Source organism: Mustela nivalis, assembly GCF_964662115.1.
Source record: "Mustela nivalis genome assembly, chromosome: 18".
Lineage (NCBI taxonomy): Eukaryota > Metazoa > Chordata > Mammalia > Carnivora > Mustelidae > Mustela > Mustela nivalis.
The window spans coordinates 55,427,492-55,449,035 of NC_139037.1; the positions used below are offsets into that span (position 1 = coordinate 55,427,492).

Sequence of the window (21,544 nt, forward strand, 5' to 3'; positions counted from 1 at the left end):
CACAGCTTGTCAGGGACCCAGAAGTCTGAGCCCCCTTTAGTTCCAGGATCCCAGCTACCTCCCTCCCAGTGACCCGGACCCCAGAGTTGTCGGGGCCCAGCTCCTCCTCTTCACAGAGGAATCCCAGTCCAGCAGGGACCCAGGAGGCAGGCCCCCCCCCCCCGCCCCTCCCCTGGGCGGTGGGGGCAGCTGAACTAGGGGTCAGGCTTGGAAGTTGGGGGGGAGGCCAGGAGGGGCGGGGTCAGCCGGGATTGGAAGGGGAGACCGCAGCGTGGGCGGCTGGCTGGCCGACCAGCAGGGAGGAAAGAGAAACGGAGAGGGGAGGAAGACAGAAGGGGAATCTGAGGGAGAGGAGGAAACAACGTCGGTGGGACAGAGAGAGAGAAAGAGGAAGAGCTTGAGGGTGAGGGAGAGAGAGGGGGAGAGAACGAGATGGAAACCTGAAGAAGAGAGACTCTGAAAGTCCGAGGGCGAAAAGGTCTGGGACAGAAACAGAAAGACTGAAGGGAAAGTCCTGGGTGGAGGGGGCGGGGGAGAGAATGAGTGAGAGAGAGACTGGAGGAGACCGATTAGAGACGGAGAGGCAAGGTGAGGCTGGAGGCAGAGACGCTCTGAAAGAAGGAAGAGTGACCAAAAGAGAGGAGAAACAAAAAGCAAAAAAGGTGTGAGTGAGCAGGTGAGAAGGGAGACAGGTCTGAGAGGTAGCCCCACCCCCCACTCCCTACTCCCCCCCCCCGCCCCCCCGCCAGCCAGAAAAGGAGGGATACCGCAGCTGGGGGCCCCAGCACTCACACGGCCTTCTTGCCCCGTCCTTGGGACCCCAGAGCTGGTAAGTTCCCGGGCTGGCCTGGGAGGGACTGCCTGGGTGCACATTCCTGGCAACCCCGAGTTTGGCAGGGATAGCTGGCGTGATGCGTGTGGGCGGGCGGGAGACAGGTAGCTGGGGGCCGCTGGGAAGAGGCAGAGAATGGGGGCTCCCTGAGCACAGAGAGGGTCAAATTCCTGGCTAGAGTGCGGGGGGCAAGAATAAAGGAGCCCCTATTCTCTGTCTTGGGCGGCAGACAGCTGCCCCTTCCCGCAGCTGCCAGCGCCGCCCACCTCTCTTGGCACCGCGCTCGGTATGCAGTCCCCGGCCTGGGCCTCCCCCAGCCCCCCAGTCCCCAGACAACGGGCTCTTTCTCCTCAGCCTCCTCCGACCTGCAAGCCCCTGACCCTGTCTCTGTCCGCAGCCGGGTCAGCTGCAGAGACAGGCACACAGCCCCTTTCTTTCTCTCCCCAAGCCCTTGATGGAGGAGGGCAGACCTCGGAGCAGCCTCAGCCTGGCCAGCAGCGCTTCCACCATCTCCTCGCTGGGCAGCCTGAGCACCAAGGTTCGAGCTTCTTGGAGGGGCCGGGGAAAAGGGTGGAGCTCTGGGCCGCCCCATCCTCCTGTTTCGCAGCCCTGGGGGTTGGGGTTCCATGCCAACCCAAGGGCTTCCCGTTGCTAAGGGTAAGGATCCTTAGAGATGGGCTTGCCCACACCCAGTAAGGTCCCAACTGCCCATCAGCCCGAGCTAGGAATTCAGAGGCACTCCCAGCTGTCCCCACCCTTTGGATTTTCCCAATTCAAGCAAAGTAACAGTCCCGCTGCACTCCAGTTGCTAAGACAGGACTACTCCCCAGCCACGAGGCTCCCTCTGGGAACTCAGGCTGTGGCTACCCTTGACTGGGACTGAGAACTCACTCCCTGTCCTATCTCTAACCAACCTACCCAGTTGTGAAAGATGATAAGGAAAGACCTTTTCTCTGACGATGTCTCCAAGAGGTCCGAGAAACCGGCGTCACAAATTGTCACCCAAAGTTCACTCGTTTCCTTGTCCTCTGCCACCTTCTACTCATTTCCAGTTTCCCCAGTTCAGAATCTAGAGATTCGATCCCAACCTTGGTCAGCGCCATCCCGTAGGAAGTCCTGTGGGACTCTGGCTGTGGACACCTGAGATGCCTGCATAGACGGGACAAGGGCTCCATCTGTTGGGGAGGGGGGTTGGGAGTCATCTCTCTGCCTTGGACATGGTTGCTAGGGATGTCACTCCCTGGCATGGAGACATCCTCCTCAGCTGACCCATCTAGCACCCAGAACGTGGCATGGAAGTCCTTCCTGGTTAAGAGGGCACCTCCCAATAGTTCCAATTCTTTTTTTTTTTTTTTAAGATTTTATGTATTTATTTATTTGACAGACAGAGATCACAAGTAAGCAGAAAGGCAGGTAGAGAGAGAGGAGGAAGCAGGCTCCCTGCCAAGCAGAGAGCCTGATACAGGGCTCAATTCCAGAACCCTGAGATCATGACCTGAGCCGAAGGCAGAGGCTTAACCCACTGAGCCACCCAGGCACCCCAGTATTTCCAATTCCGATCCCAAAGACTGTACTACACTTCCGGCTCTGGTGGCCAACAGCATCCTCTCCTTGGCAGTAGACCAGTAGACCCTTGAATCCCGTCCTTCCGCCTTCAGCCAGTAGCTTCTTCCTTTCCCCCAAACACCTCCAGCTACCCATTCAGACTAACAGTTCTGTACCACAAATATCCAGTTCTGATCTCAAAACTCAGTTTCTTCCTTGGCTTGGTGTCTAAGGGCAGCCGAGCAAGGGCCTCGGGTTGCCTTCCCCCCAACCCCCAGCACCGCCTCCCCAAGCCCATGTGAGGCCCCGTTCATTTCTGTCCTCCTTCTCTCCTCAGAAGCCTCCCCGGGCAGTAAGCAAGGTGCATGCCTTTGGGAAAAGAGGCAATGCTCTCCGAAGAGATCCCAACCTCCCAGTGCACATCCGAGGCTGGCTTCATAAGCAGGTGGAGTGAGCATGAGAAGGGAAGGGACACCGAGTGACGCTAGAGGCTGGGCCCCTGGCTGTCCACTGTTTCTCTCCTTCCCAGTCTCCAAATGCCTTTCATTTTTTCTGATGTGACTTCTCTCCTTTTTCTGTCCTTGCTCCATGCACCCGTTCATTCCACAAGCACTTCCTGAATATCCATAATGTGCCAAGAGCAGATAAGACTAACTAGTATCTATCGTACGTTCAAGAGGGGTGGGGCAGGGACAGGTACGACAGTAGCCTATTTCGATTCTAGGAATTGTTAGAATTGCTCTGAAGAAATAACACAGGAGGATACGCACACAAGTGGCAGAGGGATGAGGCTGCCCTTTGACTCTTGGTCAGGGAAGGTGTCTCCGAGATGACATTTGAGATGAGAACGAACAGACAAGAAGGAACCCGCCATGCTAAGAGCTGGGGGATGGAGGGAATCTGAGAGCAAAAGGCTTAGCCTAAAGCTTGGTGTTTAGAGCCAGCCAAAGGTCGAGACAGGAGGGATGGCAGGGCAGTGGTTCCCAACGTGTCCCTGCTAGAAACTTGCTGGAAATGCCGACTGTCAGCTCCCACCCACCCTAGATCTATGGACTCAGGAACTCTGAGGGTAGGACCCAGGAAACTGTATTTTAGCAAGCTCCCCTGGTGGTTTTTGTGCAGACCCCTATTTGAGGCTCCCTGCAAGCCAGTAAAAGAGGAGAAGGAATTCGAGATTTATTCTGAGTATGATGGGAGGCTCTGTTTTGAGCAGGGGACTCCCACCATCTGACATAATTGAAAAAGATCCTACTGACTACAGTGGGAATGGATTGGCGAGAAGAGGGGCATAAGGTTGGAGATGGAGTGGTTTTGGCAGAGGAGATGGGAGATGCAGGATTCAGTACCACCTTCCTGGCCTCTGTGTCTCAGACTCCAGAAGAATCCAATCAAAAGTCTGAGTATGTAAAGTTCTGGCACACGGGCTGTACAGTTGCCTGTTCTAGCCTTCTGGTAACTTCTCAATCCCCAATTGACAGATGAGAAAACACAAGTTCCTAGCCAGGAAATGACTAGTCTAATGGCATAGTTTGAGGGGGCGGAGCTAGGAGCCCAACTCAGGTCTGACTGTGTCCAGAATCCATGTGAGCTCAATCAACCCCTGCACACCCTGTACAGCTCTCGGCTCACTCTGTTGCAGCAAACACGTGTCTGTTTCTCTCCTCTTTCTGGGTTTATCTGTCCCCGGGTGTCACTGTCTTCACTTCCACGTTTCCGCTCCCCACTACCCCTCTACTCAGACCTCGCCTCCTGCTGTTTCCCCAGGACAGCTCCGGGCTCCGGCTCTGGAAACGCCGCTGGTTCGTCCTCTCCGGCCACTGCCTCTTCTATTACAAGGGTCAGTGCCCCGGCTGGCACAGGGTGGACGCCCCCCCCCCCCGCCTTTTTCCTTTAGCCTCTTGTGTGTTGCCTGATCCCAGCCCATCTCTTGCAGACAGCCGCGAGGAGAGCGTCCTGGGCAGCGTCCTGCTCCCTAGCTACAGCATCAGGCCTGATGGGCCAGGAGCTCCCCGAGGGCGGCGATTCACCTTCACCGTGAGTCCGTCCATCCCCCGTGGGCACTAAGGCACTGGGCCTTGGGGGCAGCCATGGGAACATCCATTATTGGAGATAAAAAAGCCTTGACCAGGGTCCATGGCATCCTCCTTTTTAGAGGGCCCGGGCGTCCAGATCTCCAGTTCTCTCTCCCCTCGCAGGCTGAGCACCCAGGCATGAGAACCTATGTTCTGGCCGCGGACACTCTGGAGGACCTGCGGGGCTGGCTGAGGGCGCTGGGCCGGGCCTCAAGAGCAGAGGGCGACGACTTGTGAGTATAGTTTCTGGCCACGCCCCTGACCTGCACTTCTAATCCATCTAATTAGCCCCAGCCCCTCCCCTTTAGGTCCTGCCTCTTCAACGTCCAAACACGCATCTTCTAGCTAAGGAGCTCCCGCCCTTCAGGTCCCAACTCCAGGGAACTTCTACAAAAAGTCTTTCTCTTCTAAGCTCCGCCCACCATTTTTTTGTCCAGCCCTTCCCTTCATCAATATTACATACTCTCTGATTGGCTCCCTCAGAAGTCCCCGTCGGTGTCATCCGTGTCTCCCCCCTCCGACCACTCCCCACCACTCTCCCCACCCCGCCCCTCACTCGGGTTGCTCAGTGGCTTAAGCCTCTGCCTTCCCGCTGCTCAGGTTCTGATCCCAGGCTCCGCATTGGGCTCCCTGCTGAGGGGACCTTTCCCGCCCCTCCCCCTCTGCTTCTCTGCCTACTTATGATCTCTCGCCCTCTGTCAAATAAATAAATAAAACCTTTTTTAAAATCTTTTTTTTTAAAGGATTTTATTTATTTATTTGACAGACAGAGATCACAGGTAGGCAGAGAAGCAAGCAGAGAGAGAGAGGAAGGGAAGCAGGCTCCCGGTTGAGCAGAAAGCCCGATGCGGCGCTCGATCCCAGGACTCTGGGATCATGACTTGAGCTGAAGGCAGAAACTTTAACCCACTGAGCCACCCAGGCACCCCAAATAAATAAAATCTTAAACAAAAAAAATGTCGGGCGCCTGGGAGGCTCAGTGGGGTAAAGCCTCTGCCTTAGGCTTGGGTCATGGTCCCGGGGTCTTGGATAGGGCTCTCTGCTCTGCAGGGAGCCTGCTTCTTCCTCTCTCTCTGCTTGCCTCTCTGTCTACTTGTGATCTGTCTGTCAAATAAATAAAAAAAATATTTTTTTAAAAAGTCTCCACCCCCAAGGCTGCTACTTAAGTAACGATCAAATATAAAAAGAAAGGCTTTTTTCAAACTCCATCCTCCTTTCCAAAGTTTCAGTCTGGAGACTCATAGTCTGGGAATTTGGCCTCAGTGACCCCAGAGGACCTTGTAGCCTTGCACTAGTCATTTCCACACTTGAGGCCTCAGTTTTCCCATCTGCAAAGAGGGAACAATGATTTATAATGCACCATTTACCCTTTAAACTGTGTGGGTTCCCCTGTGCTCATCTGTGAAATGGGAATATGGGCTGTTACGAGGTACAAAGGAGCGATGTCTTTTTCTGTGCACACTCGTTAGTGGTCGACCCAGGTCACCCCCACGTCCCCAGCCTGGAGAGGGCCCTGGTGGCCCTGGTGGTCCCCCAGAGGTGAGCAGAGGGGAAGAGAGACACAGCTTAGAGTCACCAGAGGTGGCTCGGCTCTCCAGACTTCGTGGACGACCTGGGCTGCTCACTCCCAGCCCCACAGCCGACCTCCAATCTGGACCTCGGATCCGGAGGACCAGGAGCCCAGAGTGAGTTGAGGGAGTCTAGGGACAAGAAGGCTCCACAGGCCACAGCTTCAGAGGAAGAGCTATATTGGGGGCGTGGTCTAAGAGAAGAGCAGGGACTGTGGCTGATTCAGGGCGTGGCTTAGTGCTCTCTTCCTTCAGTGGATGTGAGTTGCTGGAGTTCTTGTGGGTCAGAACCCATAGGGGGTAGTCTAAGGAGGAGATGCCTCAAAGGTGGAAATTATTCAGGATCAGGCTAATAGAGAGGGATTCTACTCTAGAGGGACAGTGAGACACTGAAAGGGGATATGTACATGAAGCTGACTGGGTGGGTAGTGGGCTGAGGAGGCTCTAGTTCACCCAGTTTCCCGATTGATTCTCTCTGCCCAACAGCCTATTCACACCCCTCTCTCGCCCTCCCTCCCCTCTGAGCCTTCCCCGGCCCCGTTCTGCTCCTGTGCGCAGACCCCCTCCATCCTCTGGTGACACAGCACCTCTTGCTAGACCCCATACCCCTCTGAGTCGCATTGATGTCCGGCCTCCCCTGGATTGGGGCCCTCAGCGCCAGACACTCTCCAGGCCCCCAACTCCCCGGCGAGGACCCTCCTCTGAGTCTGGGGGAGGAAGACCCCCCAGGAGTCCCCAGCACTGGAGTCAGGAGGCCAGAACACAGGTGAGCAGATGGGCATGGTCTGTCTTTCCAGGTTGGTCGGCGGCCATGGCCCCCTTGGCATCATGGAAATTGTGGTTCAACATAATCACAGCTGGCTTCAGATATGAGGGAAAGGGGACTTCATCTCCCATCAGTTCTCAGGGCAGTGTTTTCAAGCCAGCCTCTGGCCATTACACCTTATGTATTATGGGGATTGTAGTCCAGAATACTGTCCTGGACAATGCCAGGAGAGGTAGTGGGGATTGCACCTGTCTTGTGTCTCCAGTTTATCTTTCCAAGATGGAATTGTAGTCCCAGAATATCCACAGTTAATCACAAATGTGGGACTGAAAGTAGATTGCAACATTTATGGACCCTTGGGGCAGTTTTGCCAGGTTTCTCCATTTATTATCATCCCATGTGTCCCCGCAGTGGCACAAAGCTGGAGAACAGGTAGTTGAGGAAGTTACAGGGGGCCCGTTCTGAACCTCAGAGACTCTCCTAAGTCACGCCAATTCTGGATGCACCAACTGTAATATCAGTTACTAAAACATGTGAATTTTGAAACATCTCTATTTCGTTATTCCTCTCAGGCCCCCTCTGGCTCCTCCACATATCTCCAACTACCCCCGAGAGCTCCCGGGACACGGACTTCCATGGTTTTATTGGTAGGTGTCCTCGGTGCCTCGAATCTGTCAGAACCCCCTTCCTTGTTTTCTTGGCTATGGAGAATGTCATCTCCTGGACTAGTGTGCCTAGAGAAGATTGGGGTATTTTTTTTTTTTAGATTTTTATTTATTTATTTGACAGAGAGAGAGGTTACAAGTAGGCAGAGAGGCAGGCAGAGAGAGAGAGGAGGAAGCAGGCTCCCTGATGAGCAGAGAGCCCAATGCGGGACTTGATCCCAGGACCCTGAGATCATGACCTGAGCCGAAGGCAGCGGCTTAACCCACTGAGCCACCCAGGCGCCCAAGATTGGGTATTTTAAGGTCCCTTGACCGATGCTTCCATTAGTTTCCTAGGACTGCCACAAACTGGGTAGCATACATATAGAATATCTCTCCATTCACTGATATCATCTTCTAGGTATTTATTTCAGTTTTAAATTTTGTTTTCCATAGAGCTCTTGTATACTCTTAGTTGAGGTAACTCCTAAATTCCTGATAGTTTTTATAGCTATTTGAATGGCATCTTTTTTTTTTTTTTTTTTCAGATTATATCTTCTAGCTATGGATGGTGTAGAGATAGACTATTGATGTTTGGAAACTCGTTTTCACCTGGCACTCTTGCCGAATTCTCTTATTCTTTTTAAAAAAAAATTTTTTTTTAAAGTAATCTCTATACCCAGCATGGGGCCCGAACTCAAGACCCCCAAAACAAGAGGCACATGCTTCACTGACTGAGCCAGCCAGGCACCCCGAATTCTCTTACTCTAATCACTCTTTGATTTCATTGGTTTCTCTGGGTCGATAAGCATATCATTCCCATCCTAACACTTTTATTTGTTTCCTTTTTCTTTTCTTATAGCATAGGTCAAGATCTCTAAAACAGTGTTAAACTGTAACAGTAGTAGCGAGCATCCTTATTTTATTTTCAGTTGTAAAAGAAATGTCTAAATGTTCTCCACCAATTATAACATCGCTGAAGCTTTTTGGTAACAGAGTCATTGGATCTTCCTAAGGCCAGGAATTTGGCAGGTGGTCTACCGAGGTTTGCTAAAGCTTGGAACAAAGCTAATAAGGGGATGCCTGGGGGGCTCAGTCAGTTAAATGTCCAACTCTTGATCTCAGCTTAGGTCTCTATCTTAGGGTTGTGAGTTGAAGCCCCAGGTTGAGCCAAGAAAGAAAGAAAGAAAGAAAGAAAGAAAGAAAGAAAGAAAGAAAAAGCTAGTAAGAAGAAGGGTGGGGGGATATGCGAATAGAAGCAGGGCTTGAGAAACAGGGCTTGACTGAGCATTGAGCTACAATAAAGACTGTCTGTCTATGTGACACCTGGCTTTTCTCCTTTTCCCCAGCCGGGTCCCCCGCTGGATTCAACTTTTCACCAAAGCTTGGAGACAGATGTAAGTTCTCTGTGGTGTAAACCCTTCCAAGTACTCAGAGCTGGGGGGAGAATGCTTTAGATGGGATGGGGTGTGGCAGGGAGGACAGGGAAGAGCCAGATCTGGTCCATAAGCTGCTCCTGTTCTCCTTTCTCCAGACTCTGTTGACCAAATTGTGTGGGCAGGACCGGCTCTTGAGGATGCTGCGGGAAGAGATAGACCAGAGGCAGGAGGAGAAGGTGTGAGGCTCTGAGATGGGGAGGGACATTTGGCTTCTCCACCTGCCTTTCCCCTCCTGCTCTCCAGCATGCCCAGGGATTTGGGAGGACACCTTTTCTCTCTTGCTGGGGCCAAATGTGAACTCAGAAGTCTAACCACCTTCCCTCTCGGTGCAGGAGCAGCTGGAAGCAGCCTTGGAGTTGACCAGGCAGCAACTGGGCCAAACAGCCAGAGAGGCTGCGGCTCCAGGGAGGGCGTGGGGGCGCCAGCGCCTCCTGCAGGACCGGCTGGTCAGTGTAAGGGCTACTCTCTGTCACCTGACTCAGGTGAGCATCTGGGAAGGGGTGTGCACTCCTGCAGAGGCTCATGGGAAGGTCGTTCTTGAGAATTCCACTGCAAGGTTTTCTGGATAAATCCCCTCCAATTTTCTTTTTAGGGGGGTGAGGGGCAGAGGGAGAGGGAGAGATAGAATCTTAAGCAGGCTCCACGTCAATCATGGAACTGGACCCCAGGCTCCATCTCACAGCCCTGAGATTGTGACCTGAGCTGATTTCAAGATTGGAGCGCTTCACTGACCCAACTGCCCACAAGCCCTCCCTTTCCCCCTCCTCCCCTCCTCTCTTCCCTATCCTCCCCTCCCCCTCCCCTTCTTCTCCCCCCCCCCCTAAGTTTTAAATCAGTCATCTTGACAGTCTTAGAGGGTGAGAGGCAAGCAGCCAAGAAACAGCAGACCTAATTTAGTGGTTTGAGAAGGTGAATTTGACGTGCGCTTCCTCGCTTTGAATCTCAGCCCCTACTTCCTACTCATGGTAGCTGTGTCACCTTAGAGAAGTTACTTAACCTCTCTGGGCCTTAGATGCCTCTTACATAAACCTGAAGTGATAAATATAGTATTTACTTCATGGAGTCCTTGCAAGAATTTCATAAATACATATATTTATACACAACATAATAAATGCATATTTAACACACATATTTTATGTATTTATCTTATAAATATATATTTAATATATAAATATAAATTTACATATAAATATATGAATACTTAATAGGGCAAGAAATGTTAGTTATAATTATTACCTGTAAAATGGAGACATTAATAATACTTACCCCGCGTGAATTAAACGAGAGTTGAGAATAGTGGCTGGCATGTGGTTAAGTGCCTTATCACTGTTAGCGGCCGTGATGATGATCGCGATGATGGTGAGGCTTCCGAGGAGCACTTGGGGCTTATTATCTTGACTCTTACAAGAACTTATTGGATCTGTAGAGTTTACCACCCTAGTGTAGTCCAGAAGTAAGCAGAGAATTCAGGGAAATCTGTTAGTTGTCCATACTAGCGGATCATTGGAATGACACGTTCCATAGAGACTGGGAGTCTTATAGTCTGAGTGAAGAGGCTCTTGGGAGTTGTAGTCCATAGACGCCCCAGGGACCCTGTTTCTCTTCCTCCTCGTCAACTGGAAAAAAAAAAGGGAGTCGGGAAAGATCTGGTGGGTGGCCGTACTAATCCTGTGTCTCCCCCTTTTTTGGGACCCGAGGAGCGGGAGCGCGTTTGGGATGCATACAGCAGCTTGGAACAGGAGCTGGGCACCTTGAGAGAGACCCTGGAGTACCTGCTGCACCTTGGTTCCCCCCAGGTATGTCCCCCACAAACTCCACCCTCTCTGCCATCTTGCCCTGGAAACCCTTCAGGGCATTAAAGCTCCAACCACTTCTTTTGAAGCTCCTCACCCCCCCCCCCCTTTCCTTTCATTCTAAACCCCTTATTGTGCTTCAAATCCTGCCCTTTATTTTAATACCTGCCTCAGATTCGGAACCACTTTCCCCTCTGGTTCTAAATTCTCTCCTCTAATTTTGGAGCTTGGTCCTCCAGTTCGCAGGTCCACCCCTCAGCCCTGTCCCCATCCTGCGTCCTGACTTTTGTTGTTATATTTATCCTCTGGAATTTCTAGTTCTAAATCCAATCCCTTGGTTCAAGCTCCACTTCTGAAGTATAAGTCCCCTTGCTTAGCCTCAGGCCCACTTTTTTTTTTTTAAGATTTTATTTTATTTTTTAAAAAGATTTTATTTATTTATTTGACAGACAGAAATCACAAGCAGGCAGAGAGGCAGGCAGAGAGAGAGGGAAGCAGGCTCCGCACCAAGCAGAGATCCCGATGCGAGGCTTGATCCCAGGACCCTGAGATCATGACTTGAGCTGAAGGCAGAGGCTTTAACCTGCTGAGCCACCCAGGCACCCCAAGATTTTATTTTTAAGTCATCTCAAAACCCTTGGTGGGGCTGGAACCTACAACCCAGAGACCAAGAGTCACGTGTTCCAGGCGCCCCTCCCCCCCACTTCTTCAATCTAAGATGAATAATTGAGTTTCTAAATCATCTATCTTTAGTTTAAAATGTTGACTTCTTTTTTTCAAGATTTATTTTAGAGGGGGGAGGGGCAAATGGAGAAGGAAAGGGAATCTGAAGCAGACTCTGGGCTGAACCCAGAGTCGGATTCGGGGCTCAACCTCATGACACTGAGATCAGGATCTGAACTAAAACCAAGAGTCAGAGGCTTAACCAACGGTACCACCCTGGTGCCCATTAAATATTGACTTCTAGTGGTGCCTGGGTGGCTTATCTGATTAAGTATCTTGACTCTTGATCTGACATCCTGAGAGGTCTTGATCTCTTCCCCTGCATACATAATCCATTTATGACTCCATAAATAGAGCCTCACAGGGACACCTGGGTGACTTAGTCCGTTAAGCATCAGCCTTTGGCTGGGGTCATGATCTCTGGGTCCTGGGATGGAGCCCTGTGTTGGGCTCCCTGCTCTGCGGGGAACCTGGTTCTCCTTCCCCTGCTTGCCACCCCCCGCCACTTGTGCACTTGCTCTCTTACTCTCTTTAATAAAGAAATAACATCTGGGGTGCCTGGGTGGCTCAGTGGGTTAAGGCCTCTGCCTTTGGCTCTGGTCATGATCCCAGGGTCCTGGGATCGAGCCCCGCATCGGGCTCTCTGTTCAGCAGGGAGCCTGCTTCCCTTCCTCTCTCTCTTCCTGCCTCTCTGCCTACTTGTGATCTCTGTCTGTCAAATAAATAAATAAATAAATAAAAATCTTAAAAAAAAAAAAAAACCTTTAATAAATAAATAAATAAAGCCTCACTGATTTCAGACCCAGTTCTAACGCTCCTGGCATTCTCCCACCTTTGAGTAACAGATTCCTTTCCTTCCCCCCAAGGACAGAGCATCAGCTCAGCAACAGCTATGGATGGTGGAAGACACGCTGGCAGGTCTGGGGGGCCCCCAGAAGCCACCCCCCAACACAGAACCTGACTCCCCATCCCCTGCGCTTCAAGCAGAGGAGTCATCAGAGAGGGAGGTGAGACTCACAAGCCTCTCTCTCCACCCCCAGCTTCCTGTCTCATCTGCCCTGGCCTAACTCCTCACCCACGCCACCTTCTTCTCTCTTCCTTTCTTTCTCTCAGCTAACCAACCACAGGCAAGTGTTGTAAGCTCCAGAAGCCTTTGTTTCTTTGCTTGTTAGATTGTGATCGTAGTCCAGCGGTGTGCTCCAGCCAGCTCCCAACACCTCCTAAGAGCCACTTGGGCGCATCTCCTCTCAACACCGTGTTCAGTGATTTCCTGTTGGTTGCTTGGAATTGACCATGGTGGCGATATTTGCACCACAGAGATTGGCGATCGCTATGTATTGGGGCTGTTCTCTCCCGGAGAGACATTTACTCAGCATTTACGAGACACTGCTGATCATAACCCCCAACTTGTAGGGTTCTGTAAAAAGGAGAGAGGATGATTAGAAAGTGTCAGACGTGGAGTAGGCCCTCAGCAGGCAAGAACCGCTGTTGTCTGAGCTGGCTTAGAGTGGCTGTGTTCCTTGACCCTCAGATCATGCATCCGAGAGACCCGGGTTCAGATCCCAGCTCTGCCATCTTTGTGATATCACTCGTTGACTTTGTTCTTGGAGCCTTGGCTTCCCCGTCTACTAAGTAGGGATGATAATGGCCACTTTGTAGGTTTATGGAGGAGATTTAATGAAATAATGCAGGTAAAGGACTTATCACAGCTCCTACTGCACAATCATTACAAAACCTGTGCTTACAATGCCTCGCCACGTGTCAGGTGCTGTTCTAAGTGCCTTACGTGTATGGACTCAATCCCCATAGCAAAGATGAAATATGGCTGGCCCAGAGAGGTAAAGTGACTGGCCCAGGGTCACACAGCTCAAAATGCCAGAGCTGAGATTTGAAAACAGACCAGTTTTCAGTCAGATTCCTATTGATGCTGTGTTTCCATTGCTGAGTGCCTGACAACTAGTAAGAATGATGATGATAAGTATTATTTTCCTCTCCTGACCCCTCCAGAGCCTGCCTGAGTCATTGGAACTGAGCTCAACCCGGTTGCCTGAGGCTGACTGGGGGCGGCCCCCTGGGGGCGACAGAGACCTCTCCAGCCCTCGCTCAGGTGAGCTTCTGGGGCTGGATGGGACTTACTGGGCATTCCCTGGCCTCACCAAGTCTCATTCTGCCCTCTCAGGTCTTGGATCACCGAGGATCTCCCGGGCTTCCAGCCCCGAGAGTCGCCGCCCGGCTTCCCCACAGGCAGGAACCAAGGTAGGGGGGGTCCATCTCCACATCCTCATGCCCATCTTTAACCCTTTAACCTGACTGCCACCTACTCAGGGGGAACAGCTGCGAGAAAGGAGCTCAGAGATCACACCCCAGGGTAGGGAGAGTGAGATTTGTTGAATGCTGGGATTGAATTTTGTCTTTACCACTTCTAAGCTGCGTGACTTGGGGTCGGTTATGAAACCTCTCTGCCCGTGTGTGCCCATCTGCAAAATGGAGCTCTTGGCAGTAACCCCCTCACCCCCTTACCCCCACCCACCTCTGCCTAGAACTGATGTGAGGATTCAAACTGGACTTCAAGCTAAGGTTGAAAATAGTGCTTAGAGACACCTGGGTGGCTCAGTCAATTAAGCAGCTACCTTGGGCTCAGGTCCTGATCCCAGGTTCCTGGAATCGAGCCCTGCTTCTGACCCTCTCTCTCCCCTTCTCCCTCTCCTGCTCCTGCTTTCTTTCCCCATGTCTCTCTCAAATAAATAAAATCTTAAAAAAAGAAGAAGAAAATAGTGCTTACATGTGATAAGGACTTCATTCATTCATTTGACAAATATTTATTAAATGTCCTCATGGCTGGGGGCGCCGGGGTGGCTAAGTTGCTGAGCATCCCATTCTTGGTTTCGCCTTAGGTCGTGATCTCAGGGTCGTGGGATTGAGCCCCGAGTCAGGCTCTGGGCTCAGCTCGGAGTCAGCTTGAGATTCCCTCTTCCTGTCCCTCTGACCCTCCTGCTCATGCTCTATCTCTCTCTCTCAAATCAATCAATCAATCAATCAATCAATCTTTAAAATATCTATATATCTCTATTTATATCTTGTCATGGTTGTCCAATAAGGTAGCCAATAGCCACATGGGACTATTTAAATTAAAATGAAATAAAATTTAAAAATCACTCGCACTCACTGCATTTCAGGTGCTTAGTGCCCCCCCCACCCCGTGACCAGTGGCTATCCTTCTGGACACAGCAGATACAGAACATTGCCACCCTCCAGAAAATTCTCTTGCATAGAGCTGTCCAGGCGCTGAGGACACAAATATGAACAAAGTAGAGAAAAAAAAAAAAATCCTTCCCTCATGAATCCGTCATTCTAGCGGGAAGAGGCACATAATAATCAACTTTCTCTATACCATTTTAACGTCATGAGTGCTAAAGAAGTAAAAACAACACGAGCATGGTGAGAAGGTTTGGGATGGCAGAGGAAGGGGTGCAATTGTAAATGGCTTGGTCTGGACCAGTGACGTTTGTGCAGCCCCCTGAAGGAGGTGAGGGAGCGAGGCTTGGGTGGAAAAGCGTCGCAGGCAAAGGAACAGCCTTTGAAGAAGTTCTGGGGGGAGGTGGGGGGGTGGAGGGTGGTTGTGAGTTGGAGGGGTGGGGGAGTGGGCTTGCCGTGTTGCCGGAGCCGCTAGAAAGTCAGAGTGGCTAGAACCGAGTATGGGAGCGAGGGGGAGAGTGGTGGAGAGAAGAGGAGAGATGGGTATTGGGGTTGGACGGTGTTGGGACTGTGGTTCAAGGGGAGTCCCAAGGAGGGTTCTTAACGCCAGCGGGAGCTGGCGACCTCTGCCGGCCATGTGGGGAACAAGCTGTGGGGTGACCACTGAGTGAGGCAGGAGACCCGTTGAGGACAGTCCAGATGGAAAATAACGGTAATTCCCACTAGGTTAGAAGAACTGGGTATGTTGAGAGGGAGGTCGATTCTAGTTACACCGCTCTTCAAAATGTATCCAAAACCCTGGGAACCATATTTAATTCAAAATGCAAAAATTTGCAGATTCTGGGGACACCTGGGTGACTCAGTCCATTAAGCATCTGCCTTTGACTCAGGTCATGATCCCAGGGTCCTGGGCTCGAGCCCCAAGTCAGGTTCCCTGCTCATAGAGGAGCCTGCTTCTCCTTCTCCCGCTCCCCCTGCTTGTGCATGCTGTGCACGCGCTCGCTCTCTCTCAAATAAATAAAAAAAAATATGATTAGGCAAAGGATTTGCCAATTCTAGGCTGGTAATAGGATTCACATACTGTGTATTATATAAGACGTCTAGCGGTGTCTGGCACAGAGCCCTTAATCAGACACATTACATTCCTCTAGCTATACATATGATGATTCGTACTTAAATGGGATTCAGTTTATAAATAACGTCTCAATTTAAATTTGTGGTTTTTAAAAATAGAGCACTGAACAACTAAATAATCGATTGGGTCAGAGTGGAATAAAAACCCATTATGAATATGCACTTTTTATTTCTTTTCTTTTCTTTTTTTTTTTTTAGATTTTAGTTATTTATTTGATAGAGAGAGACACAGGGAAAGAGGGAACACAAGCAGGGGGAGTGGGAGAGAGAAAGCAGGCCTACCCTGCAGGGAGCCTGATGCAGGACTCGGTTCCAGGACCCTGGGATCATGTCCTGAGCCGAAGGCAGATGCCAACGACTGAGCCATCCAGGTGCCCCCAGGGCAAACCATCTAATTCCTAAACATCTCCTCTTTTTTTTAAAAAATATTTTATTTATTTATTTGACAGAGAGAGAGATCACAAGTAGGCAGAGAGGCAGGCAGAGAGGAGCGGGGAAGCAGGCTCCCTGCTGAGCAGAGAACCCAATGCAGGGTTTGATCCCAGGACCCTGAGATCATAACCTGAACCGAAGGTGCCCCAACATCTCCCCTTTTAATCACCCTGTGAAGTGCTTTCCTTCCCCGCTGAAGTCCCAGACACTCCACCCCCTTCTTGGTTCAGAACGACACACATAACCTCATTTTGCACATCCACCTTTAGAATTTCCAAATCTGTGTGGATTCCCCTTGCACATGCTATTAAACTGGAATTTCTCCACTTAATACTATCCTTTGTCAATTCGATGCTTGATCTGGCTGGAAGGACTCTTGATGGGCACAGGAATTTTTGCTCCCCAACAAATGATCACTCATTTCACCTTTTCTTCCATGGGAAGTTTCTCCCCTGTGCCCCCAATGTCCTCAACATCATCAAGGGGTCATCCTCTTGAATCTCTAACTGTCAAAGTGATGAATGCCCACCTGGCGGGTCACTAAGTCACTGCTAGGTCCAGCATGGGCTTCTTATATACACCTGACCACTGTGGGTGGAAATAACAAGGCTGGGGATCATCTTCTTACCAGACCCCAGATCTTTGCTTGAGGACTTTGGGACAGGAGGTCCCATACGTTTCAATTGCAGTGTCATTTTATTATATTTTATTTTTAGTTTTTTTTTTTTTTAAGATGATTTATTTGGGAGAGAGAACAGAGCTAGCAATAGAGAACACAAGTGGGGAGTGGAGGGGCAGAGAGAGAGGGAGAAGCAGACTCTCCGCTGAGCAGGGAGCCTGACGCAGGGCTCAATCCCAGGACCCTGGGATCATGACCTGAGCAGAAGGCAGACACTCAATGACCAAGCCCCCCAGGCACCTCTTTTTTTTTTTTTTTTTTTAAGATTTTATTTATTTATTTGTGAGAGAGAAAGCGAGAGTGAGAACGCACAGTCAGACAGAGTGGCAGAGGGAGAAGCAGGCTCCCTGCAGAGCATGGAGCCTGATGTGGGACTCCCAGGACGCTGGAATCATTACCTGAGCCAAAGGCAGCCGCTTAACCAATTGAGCCACCCAGGGGTCCCTGCCCAGGCACCTCTTGATCGAACGTTTTAAAGCATGTCTGGAGCTTCCTTTATTATCGCAGATACAAAACAGTCCATCCTGTCTGTCGTTTCTGAGGAGGAGAGGCACTGTGTGATTCTCAAAGGGGTGTGTCCAGGTGGGGGACAGTCGGGGCTGCTTTGAATAAGGCTGAGCCAGTCACGTGGTTCTGGGGACTGTGGCTGTTTACAGCTCTGGGATGGGGTCTGTTTTGAGTTCCAAGGATTTTGGAGCTAAGCAAGGACAGTGATATGACTGGGGAGGTGGAAGAAGGAACACCCGCAGGCTGTGTTTGGTCCACGCTGGTGCAGAGGTCACTGCCTGGAGGCCGCAGCCCAGAAGCTTCAATGGTGGGTCTCCGTGTCAGAGAGCTCCTGAGGGCAGCAGCTACTTGGGGTTTTTTAATAGCAGCGAGTTTATCTTATCTGTGGCTCGCAGACAAGGGACACTGTTTCCTGGAGTCCTCAAAGCAGGCAGGCTGTGAATGGCTACAGTTTTCTGCCTATGTGGGCTACGTCTAAAACAAGTCCGTGTGTGAACCTTGGAATTTGGTGATGGCCGGTTTGGGGCCATCATTTTTACAGCAGGTGGACCTGTGACTCACAATGGCCCCAATCAGGGCAAAGCAGAGTAAACAGCAGCGTTTGGCCCTCCGCTAGGCAGCTGATCCAAGGCGGCTCCCTAGAATCCTCTAGGTAGAGGCTGCAGCTAAGGGTTCTCTGGTTTTGTTTGTTGAAGTCCAAAAGCATGCCCTTGGGGAAGGCACGTGGGAAGGGGTCTGTTCCCAGGCATCTTGGCTAGTGGCAAGAGAACTCCAGGTGGCCCCTGGCATTCTCACTGTATGTGTCTGTGTCCACATGCCCCCCTTTCCTGAAGGATGACACGTCTGCGGCCCAAGAGATCTGTCCGCCTGGTTCTTGCCTGAATGACAGCCTTCCTGCCTTTCGTCCCCAGCCTTTTCCCCTTTAGTTCAGGCTGGTGGCATTTCCGATGAGCTGACTTCCCAGATTCGCACATCACATGCCTAATCTCTCAGCAACACTCTTGGGATTCTCTCCAGAGTTCTGGTTTCCTTTGAGTGTTTTTTTCCTCCTCCTTCTTCTTTGATTTGTCTCTGTCCTCCCGCATTTGAAGTTCTTAAGTCTAGAGGGCCATGGTTCAGGTGTCAGTGAGGCCAGGCTTGCTCTGAAAGGTGCTGGGGAAGCATCTGTTTCAGGCCTCTGTCCTAGCTTCTGGAAGGTCCTTGGCTTGTAGCCACGCCCCTGGCTTTACCACATGGCGTTATGGCGTCCCTGTGTGTGTCATCCGTCTGGTTTCGGGAGTGAGAGAGAGAGAGCTCCGAAAAGCCCTTTTGAAGGCCAATCCAAAAGGATCCTCGTAACAATGTAGTGAATGTCTGTCATTCCTCCTTCTGTTGAGTCTAAGCTGACTCAGAGTTGTTTTTCATCACCAGGAACTGAGAGTTGACAGCCCGGCTCCTGACGACCAGGGCTAGAAAGCTGAGAATGTCCAGGACCTGTGGGTGTTTGTTAGGCTGTGGCCTAACAAGCAGGGCAGCTGCTGAAAATGAGGCCAGAGAGGCAGGGAGGGCCTCAGAGACCTTTGTCCCGAGAGTGCTTGGAGACCTGGGAGGACAGCCTCAGCTCTGGCAGCCTAAAGATCTCTGGAAAGGGCAGGACTGGAGGCTGAGTAGTTCAGGGAAGAGAGAAAGAGGAGCCCTAAAGTTGGGGCCTCAAAGTGTTTCTCATCTCCCCAGCCTCCCCTCGCCCGGCCTCGGATGAGCGCTCAGGAGCAGATGGAGAGAATACGCCGAAACCAGGAGTTTGGACGGCCTCTCCCTCGCCCAGCCTCCCCCCGGCTTCTCACTCTGGGAAGGACGCTGTCCCCTGCCAGACGCCAGCCTGACACAGAACCAAGGGTGAAGGGAACAGAGGGTGCAACATGGGGCGGTGGGGTGGTAGTGGGTCCTCCGTGCCTAGTGCAAGCCTGAGTTTTCCCGTCTGTGAAATGGGCATTTCCCTCCCTCTTTTCCCAGAGCTGGGATTCGAGGTTCACCCCAATAAGTTCCTGTGCTGCTGATGGCTCCCCTAGGGGGGTGCAGGTGGGGGAGGCAGAGACCTCTTCACATCAATGTTTTTCCTTCAGGACGGGGGTCACAGTTCAGGACTGTGGGTCCCACTTTTTTTTTTTTTTCGTTACTATGTGTTATCAAAGGGGAAAACAATGAGCAAATAAGGGAATGATTATATTCATCCTGTCGCAATGGGGAGAGCATTCCAGATCTGAAGATGAATGTCGCGGCCCATGGTTTCATCTGAGACTTTTCTAGGGAGTAATTAGACAAGTCATAGGTGGGGTGATTTTACAGCTGGGATTATTTTTGTAATCAGGAGACATCTCGGTTGAACACCGAATGTTTATCTCTGTGTCTAGTTAGTTTGAAGGGGACAAGCAGTTCAGCTAATTCTTTATGAGCCCCAAATTGTGAATTTGGAGGGCCCTTTCCTGGCCTTGTTGTAGGTAAATTAGGGGGTGGTCATCTGTCAGTCCTGTGGAGGTCATACGAAGGAAGAGAGGTTCTGTGGTAGGCCATTTCCCGGAAGCCAAAGGGATCTGTATTGGGGGGTGGGGGTGGGGCAGATTTTCTTAATGCTTGCTGTTTTCCAGGAATGCATGGAAAGTTAAATATTGTCTCTGAGGCAATTTCACTCCCTCTCAGAGCCCCCCTCATTTCGCCCTCAAAATGAGAACATGGGAACTTCCCGGTGAGGAGGAATTTTAATTCCCCAATTCCTTTGCAGCCAGTCCAGGGACACTCAGGAGCCCCCAAATGGCTCAGAAGCTCTGGATCCTGGAGCAGGTAAAGAACCGAGAGTGAGGCAAGAAGGAGGAAATCAAGTGGCCAAAGGAAAAGCATTATTATTGCTGCCTTTTGAGTACTAAAGTACAGACTGCAAAACCTTTTAGAGATGCTTGACTTCCTGGGGCATCAGAAAGCGCATAGATTCACATGAGAATTGCAGTTTCTCTGGGTCGGTATCAAACTCCTGCTCCTGTGTCAGGAAAGGGGGTGAAATTTAGGGAGGGCTAGACTCACATCCCATGAGGCACACAGGTGTTTTGAGGGCCACAGCCTGTTTACAGTCTTTTAGGGACACGGGCTAGGGACTACAATCCCCAGAAAGACAAGCGCGCACAGTGGAACTGGCTCCCTGTAGATGTCCCCCAAATCTCTTTTTTTTCTCCTAGTCCCAGGAATACCACCCCTTATTTGCCGACAGCCGAAGGGCACCGGGAGAGAGTCCTCAGCCTCTCTCAAGCTCTGGCTACTGAGGCGTCGCAGTGGCACAGAATGATGACAGGTGAGGAGGGGCTGGGGACCTTGGATTCCTGGGTTTGGGGGAAGAGGGAGCCAGAGCCTTGGAATCCTTGGTTCCGGTCAGGAGGGTTCTGAGAGCTGCTGAGATCCTATGTCCGGATGGGGAGAGCGCCCTAGAGGGTTTGGGAGTTCCAGATCCCAGGCAGGAGGGGACAGGGGTTTGGGATCCTGAGTCTGGGGGTGGGAGTGGGGCCAGACTTGTGGTCTGAGAGAGGAAGGGACTGGGGGCTCGACTCCCGGGTCTGAGAGGAAAGGCCCTGGGGGTCCAGACTCCTGTGTCCCAAAGTTTGCCATTCTCACTACCCACTCGTGCCGTCCAGGTGGAAACTTGGACTCCCGAGGAGACCCTCTTCCCCCTGCGCCACCGCCTCCGTCAGACCCCAGCCCCCAGGTGACCTCGCCCCCCAGATCTCCAGTGGCTAATTCCGGCTCCGCGGGGTTGTCCCGCGGAGGTAGTGGGCGCGGCGCAGGCCCCGCCTCCTGGGAGCCCACTTGGGAATCCGGGACCGCCCCTCCCGCCCTGACCCAAGAGGAGGGGGCGTGGCCTCTGCGAGTCACGCTGCTGCAGTCCAGCTTCTGACCCGCCGGCGCGCCGCAGCCAATCGGAGTGTGAGGGCATGGCCCGGAGGTACCGCCCCGCGATCTGGAGCCACTCAGGGCGCCTGGAGGCGTGGCTCGGTCCCCTCTGTAGCCAGGAGAGGGAGACGTTTCTATGGCCAAAGTTTGGTTTTCCCAACGCTTGTCCAAACTCGGATTAAAACTTTGAACTTTTAGTCAATAGCTTTCTCTCTGTCTGTTTGGGGTTGTGACGCGGGGTCTTTTCGGGGGCAGAGCTAGAGTTGTGGACTCCTGCGTCCTGAGGGTCTGGAACCTGTAGGT

The 21,544-nt window shown here is 51.6% G+C and overlaps 1 protein-coding gene across 6 annotated transcripts; it reads left to right on the top strand.

The window, feature by feature from the left end:
• Nucleotides 1–242: 242 nt before the first annotated feature.
• On the top strand, nucleotides 243–21,443 carry PLEKHA4 (pleckstrin homology domain containing A4). Of its 6 annotated transcripts, none has more exons than XM_082710319.1 (20): nucleotides 243–829; nucleotides 1,281–1,370; nucleotides 2,715–2,822; nucleotides 4,142–4,214; nucleotides 4,311–4,411; nucleotides 4,573–4,682; nucleotides 5,919–6,134; nucleotides 6,504–6,783; nucleotides 7,356–7,430; nucleotides 8,777–8,824; nucleotides 8,962–9,042; nucleotides 9,199–9,348; nucleotides 10,564–10,662; nucleotides 12,249–12,389; nucleotides 13,390–13,489; nucleotides 13,562–13,638; nucleotides 19,043–19,204; nucleotides 20,088–20,146; nucleotides 20,536–20,648; nucleotides 20,986–21,443. In XM_082710319.1, exons 2-20 carry the CDS (start codon nucleotides 1,287–1,289, stop codon nucleotides 21,243–21,245), a joined length of 2,337 nt encoding a protein of 778 aa, XP_082566445.1. In that variant the 5' UTR covers nucleotides 243–829; nucleotides 1,281–1,286; the 3' UTR covers nucleotides 21,246–21,443. The 6 variants fall into 6 exon arrangements, with proteins under 6 accessions (XP_082566445.1, XP_082566447.1, XP_082566448.1 ...); XM_082710321.1 differs by having other exon boundaries at nucleotides 6,576–6,783; XM_082710322.1 differs by having other exon boundaries at nucleotides 6,615–6,783.
• Nucleotides 21,444–21,544: the final 101 nt, after the last annotated feature.

Coding starts and splice junctions, on each gene's coding strand:
- PLEKHA4 (XM_082710319.1), top strand. CDS start 1,287: ATGGAGGAGGGCAGACCTCGGAGCAGCCTCAGCCTGGCCAGCAGCGCT. Junction 9,349..10,563: donor CTCTCTGTCACCTGACTCAG/GTGAGCATCTGG, acceptor TTGGGACCCGAG/GAGCGGGAGCGCGTTTGGGA. Junction 13,639..19,042: donor CCCCACAGGCAGGAACCAAG/GTAGGGGGGGTC, acceptor TCATCTCCCCAG/CCTCCCCTCGCCCGGCCTCG.